Source organism: Cnephaeus nilssonii (genome assembly GCF_951640355.1).
Source record: "Cnephaeus nilssonii genome assembly, chromosome: 17".
In the NCBI taxonomy this organism is placed as follows: domain Eukaryota; kingdom Metazoa; phylum Chordata; class Mammalia; order Chiroptera; family Vespertilionidae; genus Cnephaeus; species Cnephaeus nilssonii.
Window position 1 is genome coordinate 31,158,341 of NC_137088.1, and position 17,503 is coordinate 31,175,843.

Below are 17,503 nucleotides of genomic sequence, written 5' to 3' on the forward strand. Positions count from 1 at the left end.
CATGGGTGAGAAAAATAAGTATAGATAGACGAGGAAAGTAATCACAAATTGAGAAAGGGTTGTGAAGGAAAGGAGTAATGTTCTGAGAGATAAAGTGTGTGAGTTGATGGGAGATGATGGATGGCGCTGGTGGCAATCAGGGCTTGGACTCAGGATTTATATTTGGGGGTATGGGGATTGAGAGAAGTTTGAATGGAGAAGCTGAATAGGCACTTGGATTTAAACCTGGGTCTGGGAAAAAGTTTGGGTAGGAAATGGTTATTTAGAGCCGTGGAAACGAAGGGAGGCCCAGGAAAAAGAGCACAGAGGGCTCTGTGCATAGAGAAGGACACGAACACTTTCACGTGTGAACAAGCAGTTTACAGAAACAATCTGTAAAGGGTCCAGAAGCTGCATGGCTTTCGGCTTCCTCCTCCGGACTACACTTCCCAGAATGCCGTAGGAACCGCGCGAGACCGAGGGTCGCTCCCAGCATCCTCCGGCGCTAGCGGCCCCGGATAATTATGGCGGCCCTGAGAGCATCCGTGCTGTCTCGGAGCCTCCCGAAAGGTTCTCAAGGCGCGGAAAGGGTCTGTTTCCGGGTCCGGGCGCGGCCCCAGCCTGGCGCCCTGCTCCAGCCGCTGCCAGGTCCCTGCGGGGCGGGAATGCCATGCCGTTGGCTCGGCTCCGAGGCCGGTAAGTGACCTGCCCGAGGTCGGCTGGCGCGTCCTGGAGCCCCACGCGGAGCCCCACCTCCGCCCCGCCCCGCTCCTCCCGCAGGGCACGCTTTCACCTGTCGGCTCTCTCTCTAACGGCAGGGTTTGTCGTTTCCAGCTTTAGCTCATTCGTTTATCCACTTAACCAGCAGCTCTTTGCACGGGTTTTCCCCGCAGGAACTCATGGCCCATTGGGAAAGTGGCAGGGCATTGTGGCAGGGCATTGTGACCGGGCCGTGATAGGGGAACGCACATGAGACTGGAACTCAAACTAGAGTGCAAGGGCTGGGAGGGGTTCCCGGAAAATTTTTAGTTCCTGGAATGGTTATGACCAAAGCTGAGACCTGGTTAACCATACGAGGGAGGGAAAAAAAAAAAAAAAGGCATCGCAAGTAGCGGAAACAGCATAAGCAAAAGTCCAGAAATAAGACAACACAGGTAGTTTGGGAACCAATTTTGGAGTAGGATTGATGAGAAGGGTTAGTTATGACTTTGGATCTAGGTTTACAACAGTGGTTCCCAACCTTGTTTTGGCCATGCCCCACCTAAGCATCTCTAAAATTCTGATGCCTCCTCCCCTCCCCCGTGACATATAATTCTTATTATTCAAAAAGTGAACTCCTGTTCACATGGAGGAAGCTTAAAAAGCCATTAACTTGGTCTAAACAAGCTTGGTGCCTGTGCTAAGAGCATGGCATCCATGACAGAGAAAACTAAAAGAACGGAAGGACAGTTGAAGTATTGAGGAAGAAATCACTAAGAAATTGTTTTAAAAAAGTAATATGAAGCGATATGAAAAAATAGCAAAAAAGTTTCAAAACGTATAATAGAGAACTGAAATGCATAAATATGTCACTACATATTTATAAACTGTATATGAGGCCCCTAGAACCATAAGAAGGCAAAAAATTCACTGTTAATAACTCATTCTAGAATTGCCCCCCTTAAAAGTCAAATTGCCCCCCTGTGGGGGGTGTGCCCCACGTTGGGAACCACTGGTTTAACAAGAGAAATCAGCTTTGTCGATCAAGTTTCTAGCAATTGAGAGGAAAGTGATCCTGTTTACACCAAGACAAGGTTAATTGTGGGGGCAGCTTTTAAAGGGGGAGGTAAAGGAGGCGAGGCGGGGGAGAAAAGGCGGTAGATGAGGTGAAGAGATGGGGAAAGAGGCAGAATTCTCTTTTACTGCTGCACAGTCTTCCAGGGTGTAAATGTACCACAGTTTTTTATCCACTTGTCTACTGATGGGCACTTGGGCTGTTTCCAGAGCTTTAAATTGTGCTGCTATGAACATAGGGGCGCCTTCTTTCTTTCGGGATCACTTAGTCAAATAGCAGTTCCATATTTAATTTTTTGAGGAACCTCCACACTGTTTTCCATAGTGGCTGCACCAGTTTACAATCCCACTAACAGTGCACAAGGGTTCCCCTTTCTCCACATCCTTGCCAGCATTTATTAATCTCTTGTCTTTTTGATGCTAGCCATTCTAACAGGTGTGAGGTGATAGCTCATTGTGGTTTTGATTTGCATTTCCCTGATGATCAGTGATGTTGAGCATCTTTTCATGTACTATTGGTCATTTATATATCCTCTTTGGAAAAATATCTGTTTAGGTCCTTTGCCCATTTTCTTTTTTTTTTTGGGGGGCGGGGATATTTTTCTATTGAGTTGTATGAGTTCTTTATATATTTTGGATATTAATCCCATAACAAATATATGGCTTGCTAATATTTTTTCTCATTTCGTAGGTTGTCTTTTTATCTTGTTAATTTATTCTTTTGCTGTGCAGAGCTATTTAGCTTGATTCTGTTCCATTTGTTTATTTTTTATTTTGCTGCTTGTGCTTTAGGTGTCATATTAAAAAAAAATCATTGCCCAGACCAATGTCAAGGAGCTTTTCTCCAACATTTCCTTCTTCTTTTATGGTTTCTGGCCTTTTAGTTAAGTCTTTAATCCATTTTGAGTTAATTTTTGTGAGTGGTATAAGATGGTCTAGTTTCACTCTTTTACATGTGATTATGCATTTTCTCAGCACCATTTATTGAAGAGACTATGTTTTTTCTCTGTTGTGTATTCTTCGCTCCCTTGTCAAATATTAGCTGACCATATATGCTGGGCTTATTTCTGGGCTCTCGATTCTGTTCCATTGGTCTCTCTGTTCATATGCTAGTTAACATACTGTCTTGATTACTACAATGGCCATATAGGACAGCTCTACAGCTAACATACTCAGTGGTGTATAGTATAGCTTGAAATTAGGAAGTGTGATGCCTCCCACTTTGTTTTCTCAAGATTGCTCAGAGTCTTTTGTGGTTCTGTATAAATTTTAGGATTGTTTTTTCTGTTTCTGTAAAAAAAAATGCAATTGGAATCTTTTTTTAAAAAATAATTCTTTATTGTTGAAAGTCTTTTACCCCCATTGACCCTCTTCCTAACTTGTGCCCCCCCCCCTCCCCACAATTGGAATCTTAATAGGGATTAGATGCCTTTGGGTAGTATGGACATTTTAACAATATTCTTTCAATCCACGAACACAGATAACCTTTTCGTTAATTTGTGTCTTCCTCGATTTCTTTCCTCAGTTTTATAGTTTTCAGTATAGAAAACTACAGAATTTTTGCTGAGGATATTTCCCTGTAGTTTTCTGTTAGTTTTCACCTCCTTACTATTTTATTGCTTTTTGATGCTGTTATAAATGAGATAATTTTTAAGTTTCTTTTTCAAAAAATTTGTTAGTGTATAGAAATGCTATTGATTTTTAATATTAATTTTGTATTCTGCAACTTACTGAATTTGTTTAGATGTACCATTTTTTTGGTGTATTTTCTATGTATATAGGATTTTTTATATATAAAATCATGCCACCTGCCCTGGCCGGTTTGGCTCAGTGGATAGAGCGTTGGCCTGCGGACTCAAGGGTCCCAGGTTCGATTCCGGTCAAGGGCATGTACCTTGGTTGCGGGCACATCCCCAGTAGGTGGTGTGCAAGAGGCAGCTGATTGATGTTTCTCTCTCACTGATGTTTCTAACTCTCTCTCTCTCTCCCTTCCTCTCTGTAAAAAATCAATAAAATATTTTTTTTTAAAAAAAATTATGCCATCTGCAAATAGAGACAATTTTACTTTTTCCTTTCCAGTTCTGTTTCTTTTTTCTTTTTCCCCTTGCCTAGTTGTTCTGGCTAGGACTTCCAGTACTAGCAAGAAGCAGTGATGAGGGTGGGTACCCCTTTCTTGTTCCCGATCCTAGAGGAAAGGCCTTTAACCTCCACCACTGAGTATGTTAGCTGTAGGTTTGTCATATATGGCCTTTATTACATTGATGTATGTTCCTTTTATACCTAATTTGTGAAGAGTTTTTATCATGAATAGATGTTGAGTTTTGTCACATGCATTTTCTGCATCTATTGAAGGGATCATGTGATTTTTTCTTTCATTCTATTGTGATGTATCACATTGATGGAGTTGAGTATGCTGAACCATCCTTGCACCCCAAGGATAAAACCCACATAATCATGGTGAATGATCTTTTTAATGTGCAGCTGAAATCAGTTTACTGGTATTTTATTGAGAATTTTTGCAGAGAATACTGCCCTATAGTTTTCTGTTAGTGTCCTTTTCTGGCTTAGTTATCAGGATAATGCTGGCTTCATAAAATGAGTTTGGAAATGTTCCCTCCTCTCCAATTTTGGGAAGAATTTGAAAAGAATTGGCGTTAATTCTTTAAATATCTAGTAAGATTCACCTGTGAAGACATCTGGTCCTAGACTTTTCATCATTGGGAGAATTTTGATTACTGGTTCAATTTCCTTACTAGTAATTGATCTTTTCTGATTTTTTGTTTTTTTTTAATTTTTAAAATAAAAAAATGTCAATTGTGGTTTACATTCGATATTATTTTATATTAGTTTCAGATGTACACCATAGTACAGATTGGTAGTACAGTTACAAAATAGTCATGGGGATGCAAAGTGCAGCATGGGAAATACAGTCAGTAATTATGTATGGTACTAGGTTGGTACTTGAAATATTGGGGGGGAGGGGACAGTTTGTAAAGTGTATGATTATCTTCCTCATTTAATCTAGGATGTTTATTTCTAAGAATTTTTCCATTTCTTTTAGGCTGTCCAGTTTGGTGGCATATAGTTGTTCATAGTAGCCTTATGATCCTTTCTTTGTATTTCTGTGGTATCAGTTGTAATGTCTTTTTAGTTTATAATTTTGTTGATTTGGGTTCTTTTTTTCCTTTGTTAGTCTAGCTAAAGGTTTGTCAATTTTGTTTATCTTTCCAAAAAATCAGTTGTTGTTTTGTTAATCTTTTCTATTGTTTAGATTACAGTTTAAAGGGTTTACTATGTATTCTTTGGAGACTGGTTTACAGTGGAGTCAGAATGGAGACAGACTGGTAAGGAGGCTAAGGCAAGGGATGAGGATAGCTTTGATTAAGGTAGTGGCAGTGGAAATGGGGGATTAAAGAAAATTTATGAGGTATGATAGGCAGTATGTTCTGTGTCAGTGTCCTTTTTTGTAAAATGGGGATAATCATAGTATTTACAAGGTTGTTGTGAGGATTAAATGTGCTAAGTACTGAGCTCAGTAAGCCCTGGCCATAGTAAATATCTAACACATGTTAGCTGTCATTACTATTACTGCGGCTGCTTTAAGCAAGGGTGAGTCAGGAATGACCATAAGGTATCTGGCTCACAGGGCCTATTGGATGGTGGTAAGACAGGAAATAGTAGGAAAGGCAGGTTTAAGACAGGAGTTTTAATAATATTGAAGTGCATGTGCAATGTTCATTGAGTGTTTGGATGCAAGATGATCTTGGCTGGAGAGTCAGATTTGAGAGTCTCCTGCATATAGAAGTAATTTCAGTTACAGGCGGCTAGGAGATCATCACTGAGGATGTGAGAAGGGAGAAAAGAAAGATGTAGTTCAGAATCCTCAGGGATACCAGCATTTACAAGACGAACAGAGGAAGAGGTGGCCAGGAAGGAATGACTTTTTTTTTTTTTAAATGGAAGTGGAAATGGAGGTTAGGCTAAGGCAGTGGACGGCAAACTCATTAGTCAACAGAGCCAAATATCAACAGTACAACGATTGAAATTTCTTTTGAGAGCCAAATTTTTAAAACTTAAACTTCTTCTAATGCCACTTCTTCCAAATAGACTCGCCCAGGCCGTGGTATTTTGTGGAAGAGCCACACTCAAGGGGCCAAAGAGCTGCATATGGCTCTCGAGCCGCAGTTTGCCGACCACGGGGCTAAGGGATAGGAAAACTGCCTGGGGAAGAACTGAGATCTGGGTCTCCTCTCTTGTCCGGGGCTCTGCCATGACACCAGATGGCCTCTTCAGTATCATGTCCAATCCAGGCCTCTCTTTCCTAGCTGCAACCCCTCAGCCTAGAGGAGTGATGGGCAACCTTTTGAGCTTGGTGTGTCAGACTTCGCCAAAAAACTGAGCATAACTCGGGTAGTGTGTCACTTTGAGGAAAAAACATTATTTCGCAAATGTTTCATCCTCGGCATGCGGCCGCCTCAGCAGCCGCATGTCATCAGAAATGGCTATGCGTGTCAGTGCTGACACGCGTGTCATAGGTTCGCCATCACTGGTCTAGTTTTCTTCCCTTTTTTCTTGGCCCTATTGAGGCCCTTGGGAAGCCATCTTTTGATCCCATCACACCCTACATGCTCCCAGGCTATGTGTAATTCCTTCCTCAGTAGTCACACAACTTTCCGTGCCTCTGTAGTCTGTACACTTACACTGAGGAGCACCACAATCAATTGGGATTGATAGAGCTTGGTTTAAGTTCTGGCTCTATCACTTAATGGCAAGGTCTTTAGCAGGCTCCAGTAGCCTCATTTATAAAAGTGGGATAGCAGTGCCTATTTTGTGGGTTGCTACAAGCATTCCTGAAAATGTATGTAATTCTGGCATATAGGAGACAACGCTATAAATAAAAGCAACTATTATTATTTTTATTATTGTTAATATTATTACATTCATTACTTTTTTCCTGTTGCTTCCTCCACTAGACTTTGAGTACCTTTTTGGCAGAAACTGTATCTTCATCATCGTGAATATTCAGTAAATTTTAAATGAAGGAATGAATCAATAAATGGCTATCATAAGTATTAGCATTATGTGCTGAGATAGACATTGTGTTAATCATTTTTTATTTTTAACTTTTCTATTTAGAGGTTTTGTTGGCTTGTCATTTTTTCCCATTTATTTGCTAAAATCATTTTAACAGAAACTGGTAGCTCTGAGATCAAGAAACCTACATTTATGGATGAAGAAGTCCAAAGCATACTCACCAAGATGACAGGCTTGAATTTGCAGAAGACTTTTAAGCCAGCTATACAAGCACTGAAGCCACCAACCTACAAGCTAATGACTCAGGAGCAGTTGGAAGAGGTACATGAATGCAGGAATATTGGTAGAATACCTTTCTCTAAAAGGCTAAAAGATACTTAAAGACCCCTCCAGATGTTGATACTTGCTCTTCCACAGGCACTAACGAGGGGGGAATTCCCAGCACAGAACTGAGAACAGAAATCTGAGCCAGCAGGTGGGGGATCAGGAAACATGGCCAAAATTAGGCAGACTGGGGCCTGTGGGTCAGGCATCTGGGTGTTCAAGCAGAGCTGCCTCTGCTCCAAAACCAGCCTGAGCATTCTTCCTTTGTGCTGCCTGCTCCAGCTTCCTTCCTGGGGAAATAATTGTGAACTGCTTTGAGGCTGAAACTTTGGTGTGATTATGAATAGCATCCTACTCAGGCAGCAGGTCCTCCTGGAGTCCTGGGTATTGAGTACTTTGTGGAAAAGGCTTCGATGTATGAATACGTGAAGCATAATCGCTCTTCTTTCTAATTCAAAAGTAATTTATAATCATAGCTTAATTCAAATATCCAGTGGCATATCTCACGAAGAGGGACAGTTCCCCTTCACCTGAGAGGTGACATTGTTAACAGTTAACAGTGGAGCAGTGCGGTCAGCGGTTAAGACTGTGGACTCGGGGGTTGAGTTGCCTGGGTTCAAATCCCAGTGCTGCAACGTCCTAGCAAATTTTTTAACATTTCTGTGCCTCTGTTTTCTTGCTCATAAAATGAGGTAACAATAGCACCATAACATAGTTGTGGGCCAAATACATTCAGAGTATTTGAACAATATCTGGCACATAGCAAGCACCCAATAAATGAGATGCTTTGTCCTATTTCAAGCAGCTTTTGTGGCCTGGCTCTGCCTCCGCATTCCTTTGCTGTTCACAGCAGCGGTTGCCAGCCAGTGGTCTGTGAGGTCCGAAAGGTTGGCGACCGCCGGTTTAGTGAATGGTTGATCCTATAGCTGGTTCTCTCAGCCATTCCACAGAAGCAAAGCCAGGGCCCTGGAGCCCACTCACTGATTCATGGCTCTGGCTTCTTCTCTTTGCAGTCCTTAGCGTTTTTGATTAGTGTCCGCTTTTGTCAGGTGATCCTTTTGTCTGTAGTCAAGTGGCTTTCCTTAAGAAATATTTTATTTCATTAGGCTACAAGAAAGGCGGTTGAGGCAGCTAAAGTACGATTAAAAATGCCACCGGTTCTGGAAGAGCGTAAGCCAATAAATGACGTGTTAGCTGAAGATAAGATTTTGGAAGGAACAGAAACAGCCAAATATGTGTTTACTGATATAACATATAGCATACCACACCGGGTGAGTATATGTCTCATAGAGAAATTATTTTTGTTTGAAATACTATGTGGAGATGGGACTGAGGGACAAGGGTCAACACCATGTGACCCAGCTGTTTGAATCTTCCAAACCAGAATTTCTGTGACTGGGGAGAACCTTCCGGAAGATACAGCTTAAGGAAGAAGAGGAATGCAGACCAGCCCCACATCATGTTACCATTCCCCTACAAATTACGAACACAGTATATTCCAGGTTGATTTCCAGGAAGGAGACAGGTGTGCTGAGACAGAACCAGGGGCAAAAGTCTTCAAGGCAATGGGAGAAGGGAGATTCTTTCTGTCCAGGTTATACTGGCTTCCTTAGCTGACGCTGTCTGAAGAGAGAGAGAGTTTCTTTCTTAAGCACTTGATGCCAAAAACCCAGACTGCCCAAAGGATTTTCATTTTTCAGAATTCGCAGTAAGAATGGCATATCTCCCCAGATAATTCCCAGACACTATTTCTTATTGTTTTTATTCTTCCTCCTCTTCCCTCAACTGTCAAATCCAAAAGGAGACCCTGGTACTTATATCAGTTTTGTCTTTGAGCCTTTTCAAGTAAAGAGTAAAAAGAGTAATTTACAGTTCAGCCCACAAAATGCAGCAGAGTATTACATAATGCGAGGGTTGGGAAAGGGCTACCCCATATTAGCCTCTTTGTCAGACACGGTCGTGGTTAGAAGACATGATTTGAGCAATGTCGGTGTTTGTACGTGAACCACCATATACCTGATCTATACACATCACAGTTTCATTTTAATTACAATTTTTGCTTTGGGGTGCTTTAAAATTTTTTGCAGTGCTACGAAGACTGGTTTGTGGGAGCATTCTTTTTTCTTTTTTTTTTAAATATATTTTATTGATTTTTTTACAGAGAGGAAGGGAGAGGGATAGAGAGTTAGAAACATTGATGAGAGAGAAACATCGATCTGCTGCCTCCTGCACACCCCTACTGGGGATGTGCCCGCAACCAAGGTATATGCCCTTGACCAGAATCGAACCTGGGACCCTTCAGTCTTCAGGCCGACGCTCTATCCACTGAGCCAAACCAGTTAGGGCTGTGGGAGCATTCTATAACCTGAAAGGGAAAAAGGAACTTGGAATTCAAATTACCAAAATAATTTTGAGGAATAATTGTTATTTTGACATCTGCTATTTTTTTCTATTTCTAGTGCTTGATGAAAGTTTTAATTATATTATCCTCAAAACATGTTCAGATACTCTCTCCTGACTCTGAAAAGATGAGTCAGTACCATCTGGTTAATTTGATTAGATATGTATCAATTTTCTGTTATATGCAAAGCTCTGTGTAAGTCACTCTGGGTGTTGCAAAGAATTATGATCACAATCCCTGCCCTTTTCTAGCTCTCTAGCAATATTAACAATGCCTGAGAGGTGTTAAGAATCTTGCACAGGATACACGGTCAGTTGAGTGGCGCAGAGCTTAGTGGAATTCAGAGAACGAAGTGATCCCGTGGTCTGGGACTTGGCAGTTGGAAGAGTGGAAAGCCCAGAGGCAGGTGAACCAGTCAGTTGGACACATCTTTGGGTTTCTTTTTATTCCCAGGACTTTCAACGTAGATCCTAAAGTAGGAAAGTCTGTTTAAGTGAGACTTTGGCATGGGGAAATGAAACAATTTGAAAGGGTTTCATAGCACTTTTTTAATCTGAAATGCATTTAGATGAATCTCAAATCAGAAATTTTTAGTTGAAGCATTTTATGTATTGGACTCACTTTAGGACCGTGGTTGGCACTTAGTAATACTTTCATTTTAGGTTTCTGATTGTCAGAGGCCCAGCAGTAATTAGTGGAGGAAGTATCAAATCTTACCCAAGTCTTTGAGGTTTGAAATTATCATTGAAATATGCACGATTGCATTTCTTGTTTCCCAGTTGTACCTTATATTGCTGTTTGCAAATTATTCACATAATGGTGTTTAGTGGGACCCTAGAACTGAAAATAAACCCTCATAAACTCATCCTTGATTATATTTTCTATTTCAGGAGCGTTTTATTGTCGTCAGAGAACCAAGTGGCACACTGCGCAAAGCCTCTTGGGAAGAACGGGACCGGATGATACAAGTTTATTTCCCCAAGGAAGGTCGGAAAACTTTAACACCAGTAATTTTCAAGGAGGAAAATCTTAAGGTAAGGCGACTTGGTTTCAGAGTCAATGGTGACGGTTTCTTTGTTGAAATAGTTGACTCTGGTGCTGCTGGGCATTTTGCTTTGATAAACATTTCCAATGCTTGTGGCTGGGATTCAAGTGCAGATGTGATGGTCACAAAGCCTGTGTTATTTCTGGATACCTCTTGATGGGCACAGATGTGCCTGTATGTGGATGGGCAAGCCTGTCATGGCCTCAGGCTAAGTGTTGAACTTCCATGTTCTTCTCATCTAATTCCAACTCTGCTGTGTGGGTTTAGACCATGTACAGTCAAGACCGGCATGCTGATGTCCTTAATCTCTGCGTTGCCCAGTTTGAGCCAGATTCTGCTGACTATATCAAAGTGAGTATATTTTCTAGTTTCTAAAGTATGAGCTTAAGCATGGTTATGAGTAAGGTTTTTAATATAGCAAATGAGTTAAGTTGTAAGCTTTGATTCAGGGTGAAGAGAAGGGAAATACCTGAACACCTGTTAAGGAAGGACCTGATGTTTAACAGGTATTTTATCCTTACAATACCCTGAGTTAAGGCTGAGAGAATTTAAGTTTGCGGAGTTTAGTAGCTTGCCCTAGTCGGTTTGGCTCAGTGGATAGAGCGTGGCCTGCGGACTGAAAGGTCCTGGGTTCGATTCCGTAAGGGCACGTGGCGGGTCGTGGGCTCGATCTCCAGTAGGGGGCGTGCAGGAGGCAGCCGATTAATGATTCTCTCTCATCAATGATTTTTTTTTTTAATGTTTCTATCTCCCTCTCCCTGCTTCTCTGAAATCAATAAAAATATATATTTTTTAAAAAGTAGCTTGCTAAAAGTTGTACAGCTAGTGAGTGATGACCAAAGTCTGTTCTTTTTCAATTTATCATAAAGGAACAAAGTTACTTACAGAAATTTACCAAAATGCAGTGTGTTTAATCACCGAAGTACCTTTTATGTGTAAGGTGGTACTGTAGATAGTACAGATGATGACAGCAGCTAGGACAGTGTGTGCTGTGTCAAAGCTTGCAGTCCAGAAGTTATTGTGGGGAAGAGTGCTACAGAAGCATACAGATAATTATCACCTCAGTCTAAGATGTTAGGTGCTCAGAGGTTACAAAGTGCCCTCGGGAAAGGCTTCATAGGTTTCTTAAAAGGGGTTCTAAAAGGGCAGGGAACATGGTGGGTGGAGTTGGGTGAGGAGAGGTGTTTCAGGTAGAGGGGAGGGACAGTATGAGCAGGCAGGAAACAACAGTGAATGCCTGAGAAATGACCAGTCATCTGGTGTGGCTGTATATGTAGGGGTGGTCAGGATTAGACTAGAGGGGTAGGAGGGGCCCTACCACAGGTGACCTTAGATGCTAGGCTGAGGAACCTGGACTTCATTCAGCAGAAAGCCTTTGATCATAGGAATGCCCTCATCAAAGTCTTCATTTTGGAAGATCAAGGACTCAAGGAATGTTAGTTAATAAGATGGAAAGTAGTAGTTGATGGGATAGGGTAGTTGATGAGATTTGGGGGAGGGCGGAGGAGGAAGAGGAGGGGGAGTGAAAGAATATTCTTGATTTCTTTTTCCCCCGCTAGTGACCAAGAAATAATGGTCCATTATTTCCAGTGGTTTCTCTATATGTGTGCTTCATAAACAGTGCTTGGCTGCTGAAAAGTAATTGATCTGATTATAAATGTTTGGCAAACTTGTTCCAGGCTGCCATTTGTGTCTGCAGTGGAGGGTTGGTCTAAATCATCTTTTGGTTAATGATAGTGGAGACAGATATAAGTAAACCTGATTTTACTGATACTTTCTTGGGCAGTACTCATGCTAGTAAATGTATATCCAGTAATGCCACTCACTTCTTTTTATGTTTCTAAAAATAATCGCATCTTATGTGGATAGGTTCATCATCAGACCTATGAAGATATAGACAAACATGGAAAATATGACCTTTTACGTTCAACAAGGCATTTTGGTGGAATGGCTTGGTATTTTGTAAATAAGAAAAAGATTGATGGTTTACTGATTGACCAGATTCAGAGAGATTTGTAAGTATGATCTTAATTCTTAAGTAAATCTGTATTTAAGCTATGTTTTTTTTCCAGTGATAAATGTACTGTGCAGTGACAAAGAGCTTTCACTTAACTCAGTTTATTTATGGGTTTGTTCTTTCAGCACAACCCAGTTTTCTGTGTTGTGTAAACAGAGCTAGAGTCTTTGAAAGAGTAAGTGGCTTTGATCTGTTCTGTATGCCGTGGATACTGACTGGTACCTGGCATGCCCGATGCTGGGGGGGGGGGGGGGGGGGGCGGTGTGCTTGTTTTCTGGTAGGACTACTCTTAGGGCTTTTCAGTAAAAGTCATCATTTAATTTATGAAAATATTAAAGTTTTCAAAGTTGCATAAAATGAATGTTGTATTTTAGCATGTAGACTGGTATGCGCTCAGCCTTCTTAGCTGAAGTAATAGTGTAATTTACAACTTGTAGAATTGAAGAGAAATTTTTTTGGATGTGTTTCTGTTGATTGGGTTAGAAAGGCCAGAATAACAAGGACAAGAAGCCAGCATGGCTGTACTAAGAAAGTCAACTGTCCACAAAAAGTCCTTGCTGGACTCAGAAGGCTGTCTATTGCTACCTTCAGACTAAGGCCTTTTGACTCAGATTATCCACCAAGTAACCTGAACCGTTCCTACAAAGGTAAGGCATTTGTAATTAGATGGTGCCGTAGGCATGGTCTAAGAAATACAGTCCATATTTGAAAACAGCATCATTTCTCATAGAAACAGCATTCCTAATCGTAGGTGATGTCCAGCCAGCCCACTTCAGCATGTGTAGTGGAATCCAGTGCAGAGGGCAGGAATATACACACCTTCGTCCCACATAAGCAGAGGGCTGGCTGGGGGTCATGAGGATGCTTAAAGTGAATTGCCTTTAGGTGCATTAGCTTTGACATCACCCATGAATGGGTTTTCTTAAAGTTTCTGAAATGTAAGCATTCCGAAAGTATGTTACTATAAAAACAGAGTAACTTTTTTTATAAGACATTAGAGCAACACAGAAATGCCTTTGAAAATTAAATTTTTTTATCGAGTTGTACTAATATGTGATATTGTAATATCATGACATCCGGAGCAGTTTATTTGCATATGGGGAAGGAGTATTGTGTACTGAGTTAACCTTTCCTACTACTCTGCATAAGTAAAAGTCTGGGGTTCTGAACAGCTTGCTGCAAACCCCAGGTTAGCCAGTAGAGGGTGCATGCCCTCGATGAATGGAGCCCAGACCAGAATTTGGAATCAGCAAACATTTAAGACTTAAGTTCCACTGTTGGTTTTTATATCCTCACCTGAGGACATGTTGATTTTTACAGAAAGAGAAACATTAATCACTTGCCTCCTGTACACGCCGGGACCAGGGATCAAACCTGTACCCTAGGTATATGCTCTGACTGGGAAATGAGCTCATAACCTTTTGGTGTGTCCAATGAGCTGAGCCACCTGGCCAGGGCCCATTGTTAGTTTTGATTTGAGTCTTTTAAAATCTTTTTGAACATGTGCATCATTTTTTTAAATTTCAAATATGGGCTGTGTTTGAACATGTGCATCATTTTTTTAAATTTCAAATATGGGCTGTGTCTGAAGCTAAATTATTCTGTGGGACATAGGCATTATACTTTAGCATGAATGTAATGAAGCCCCGAACATGATTCTGCTATACAAAAACCAGTTAAACATGATTCTAACATATACAAAGCTCTAAAGAGAATTATGTTTGTATTTTGAGGAAATATTTTGTTGTCACATTTATTGGACTTTGTTAGACTATAACAAGCAGAATAGATTTATAATGAACATTTTTTAATGTTTTTCCCCTGGAAAGTTTTACTATATGAGCAGGTCTGGTTTCTCAGGGGATGGCTTTTAGGGTGGATGGACCTTGGGGTAAGCCCTGAGCATTTCTCTAAGGCTTAAGAAATTCTTTACCTACTCCTGTCACCCCACCCTCTATCCCCCAGCTCAGGTAATAGGAAAGCAGGATCACTGCATTAGGGTGTCCTCACTCCACCCCAACCAGAAGCCAGTACATAGCAGAGCCACAAAGCACAAGCATATTAGAAGAGTTATTTTTAAATAACTGCTTGTCTTTGAGATGGCAAACAGGAGGAAGTTGTTGACTATGTTAGAAGTTAGTGACTAGTGAAGGATAGGGAAGTTTTAATGTTGATAAAAATTTAAGTACAATCCTGAATTATATTCTTGTTCTGGCTTTCCTTCATCTGATGTGCATAATTTCAAATTTGCTTCACTAGGATGCTAATTTTTAACTAATGGGTTCCTGTGAGTCTTTCCTTGGACTCCTAGGAGGCTTCTAGTGGAGGCATTTATCTATTAGCGGAGGCTCAATGAAAATTTCGTTAGGAGATGTCACCACTAACACTTACAGGCAGTGGCTTTGAGCATCCCTTACCACCAGCCTCTGGCTCATGTGGGGTCAAGGGATATTCCTGCCCTCTGAGTTGGATGGATTACATTATCTGCAGGTGAAGAGGGTTGGCCTAGAAATCATCTACCATTAGCAATGTTGTTTCTATGAAAAATGCTGCTTCCAAGAATGCAGCCACTTTTAGAACATACTTTATAAACCGGGAACTGCCTGTAGAGACTCCTGCCCTACTACCTAGTGCAGAGTTGGTATGAAGCCTAAATTAGCTAATTTCCCTGAAAATGCCTTCAAAAATATAAAATTTTCTTCTGGCCCAAGGGAAACTTGAAATGTAATTTAGTTTTAAGTAGGCACGCCCTTTTATAGGACTGAGCAAACGGAGAAAAACAGTAAACCCTTTCTCTCTAGAGTCGATGATGCCACCAGCTTGGTCCAGCTGTACCACATCCTCCATCCAGATGGCCAGTCAGCTCAAGAGGCCAAGAAGCAGGCTGCTGAGGGGTTACATTTAATTAAGGTAAAGGGACTTTTCCACGTTGGCTGTTGTGTGATAACTAAGTTGGGAAGAATTCTGAAATATGTCATATTTAACGGTAACTAACCAGGTCTATGGTCTTGAAATAGTGATTAGAGCCCCCGTATTTCTTCAGTCTGGACACTAGAAACAGGTAGGCTGGGGAAGTTACAGCAGTTCAGATGGTGGGACAGCTGTCCCTTGTTCTTTGGAGTCCTGTCATCTGATGAAATCACCAGCAGGGCATGGTGGTCCATGTCCCCAGTCATGGGCCACCTTCTTATTCAGGTTTCCAGAAGGGGAGATAGTGGTGCTTGTATATACCAAGCCTTAGTTGCATTATTGTTTTGAACTGCAGATGTCTCAAACATGTTCCTCTGTAAAATCTTTAGAATTGATATTGATATGATTTTTTAGGAAGGGGCATTCACTGTGTAATTTTCATCTCTTCTAATGCTCAGAATAGACATGGTTTGTGGATCTGGCTTCTATCCCAACATTATCTATGCATTTGCAAAGTAGTTATACAGCAATCAGTGATGTGAACAGTCTAAAAGGAGCAGAGAGAAACTGCAGTACAAACACTGGTTTTCAGTGATAAGCCAGATAAAGCAAAATGCTTTAAAGTGAGTGAAAAATTAGTTTGCTGATACTAACCTTCCAGATTTCTCTTGAAAAAAATTTTTCTAGCCCAAGGGAAACTTGAACATGATGGTTTTCATTTTATCGAGCAGAAGGTGCAATGTCAGGTTTTATTATTTTTTTTCTGAAAGAGGACATAGCCGTACTAGGGCACTTCTGGTGTTTAGAATTAGTATTGCTTGAACTGGGCTGTTTTTCTGTCTCTGTAGTGTGCTTGTCCTATCTAATAAAAGAGTAATATGCAAATTGACCATCACTCCAACACACAAGATGGCCAGCAGTCCTGGATTGTGAGAGGGATGTCCAACTGCCCGTTTAGGCCCAATCCTACCAGATCGGGCCGTCGGACATCCCTCGAGGGGTCCCAGATTGGAGAGGGTGCAGGCTGGGCTGAGGAACACCCCCCCCGCCTCTGCACGAATTTCGTGGGGCCTCTAGTTGCTATATAATCAGGAAAACAATTGTGAAACTTGGAAGGCTTTTTAAACTGGTGCTCTGCTACTACAGAAATATTATTTACTATAGAAATATTTTTATCACTTTATAGTTTTTAGACATTAACATATGTTCTGCTTTAAAACTTTTTTTTTTTCCATTTAAACAGGTTTTTGCAAAAACAGAAGCACAGAATGGAGCATATATAGAATTAACACTACAGGCTTATCAAGAAGCTTCCATTAGCCAATCTGTAGCTTCCTGAAAATATTTTTCAAATAAATTTCATTTTGCTAAATACTAACTAGCTTTCTGTTAATATTGATTGAGCTGAGTGTTTAAAATCAAAAGGTACTTACGATTTGGAGTTCCCTATTTTTTTTGTTTTAAGTTCCAAATAGTGGCCCTACCACAAAGAAAACTTGTTACCCCACAAGGGATATTGGAGAAGTGTATTGAGTGCCTGGATATTAGTTTTCCTAATCACATAAGGTAAGGTAAGTGCAGTGTAAGAAGAAAAAGTACCATGCCTTGTGGTTTCAGACCTGGATTTCCAGAAACAGCAGCTACGAGACAAAATCGGAGCAAGACAGAAGAGCACAAGACTGAGGGGGGTGATATAATGAGATTAAGAAAAATGTGGTTGGTGGTATGTGAAAATATGACTTAGTGATGCAAAGAGAATGTAGGCTGATCTGTACGGTGAGGTGTAGTTTTGGCCCAGCCTTCTAAAGTAGATGCTATTTTCTTAATTAGAAAGGAAACTTGAAGAGTTTTCATTAATTCAAAAGATTTTATGAGATATGGTCTAATGACAGTATGAAAAAAACAGTCAAAGTCCTTGTCTATTTTAGTAAACAAGGAGGGCACAGCACAGTGTTTACATACAATTTAAGGAGTTTCCTCTCGGAGTCCCAGAGCACTGTGGTCAGGGCAACAATTAATA

General features: G+C 40.9%; 1 protein-coding gene across 1 annotated transcript; it reads left to right on the forward strand.

Moving 5' to 3' along the window:
• Positions 1–502: 502 nt before the first annotated feature.
• On the forward strand, positions 503–16,829 carry MRPS22 (mitochondrial ribosomal protein S22). The gene is made up of 8 exons (XM_079795169.1): positions 503–675; positions 6,944–7,107; positions 8,217–8,381; positions 10,402–10,545; positions 10,824–10,907; positions 12,426–12,571; positions 15,375–15,483; positions 16,727–16,829. The coding sequence occupies exons 1-8, from the start codon at positions 504–506 to the stop codon at positions 16,820–16,822; spliced, it is 1,080 nt and encodes a 359-aa protein (XP_079651295.1). The 5' UTR covers position 503; the 3' UTR covers positions 16,823–16,829.
• Positions 16,830–17,503: the final 674 nt, after the last annotated feature.

What these genes read in the sequence shown, in the direction of transcription:
- MRPS22 (XM_079795169.1), top strand. Translation starts at nt 504, where the DNA reads ATGGCGGCCCTGAGAGCATCCGTGCTGTCTCGGAGCCTCCCGAAAGGT. An exon ending in CATATAGCATACCACACCGG is followed by an intron (nt 8,382 to 10,401) that starts GTGAGTATATGT and finishes TTTCTATTTCAG; the next exon opens with GAGCGTTTTATTGTCGTCAG. An exon ending in ATTCTGCTGACTATATCAAA is followed by an intron (nt 10,908 to 12,425) that starts GTGAGTATATTT and finishes TTATGTGGATAG; the next exon opens with GTTCATCATCAGACCTATGA.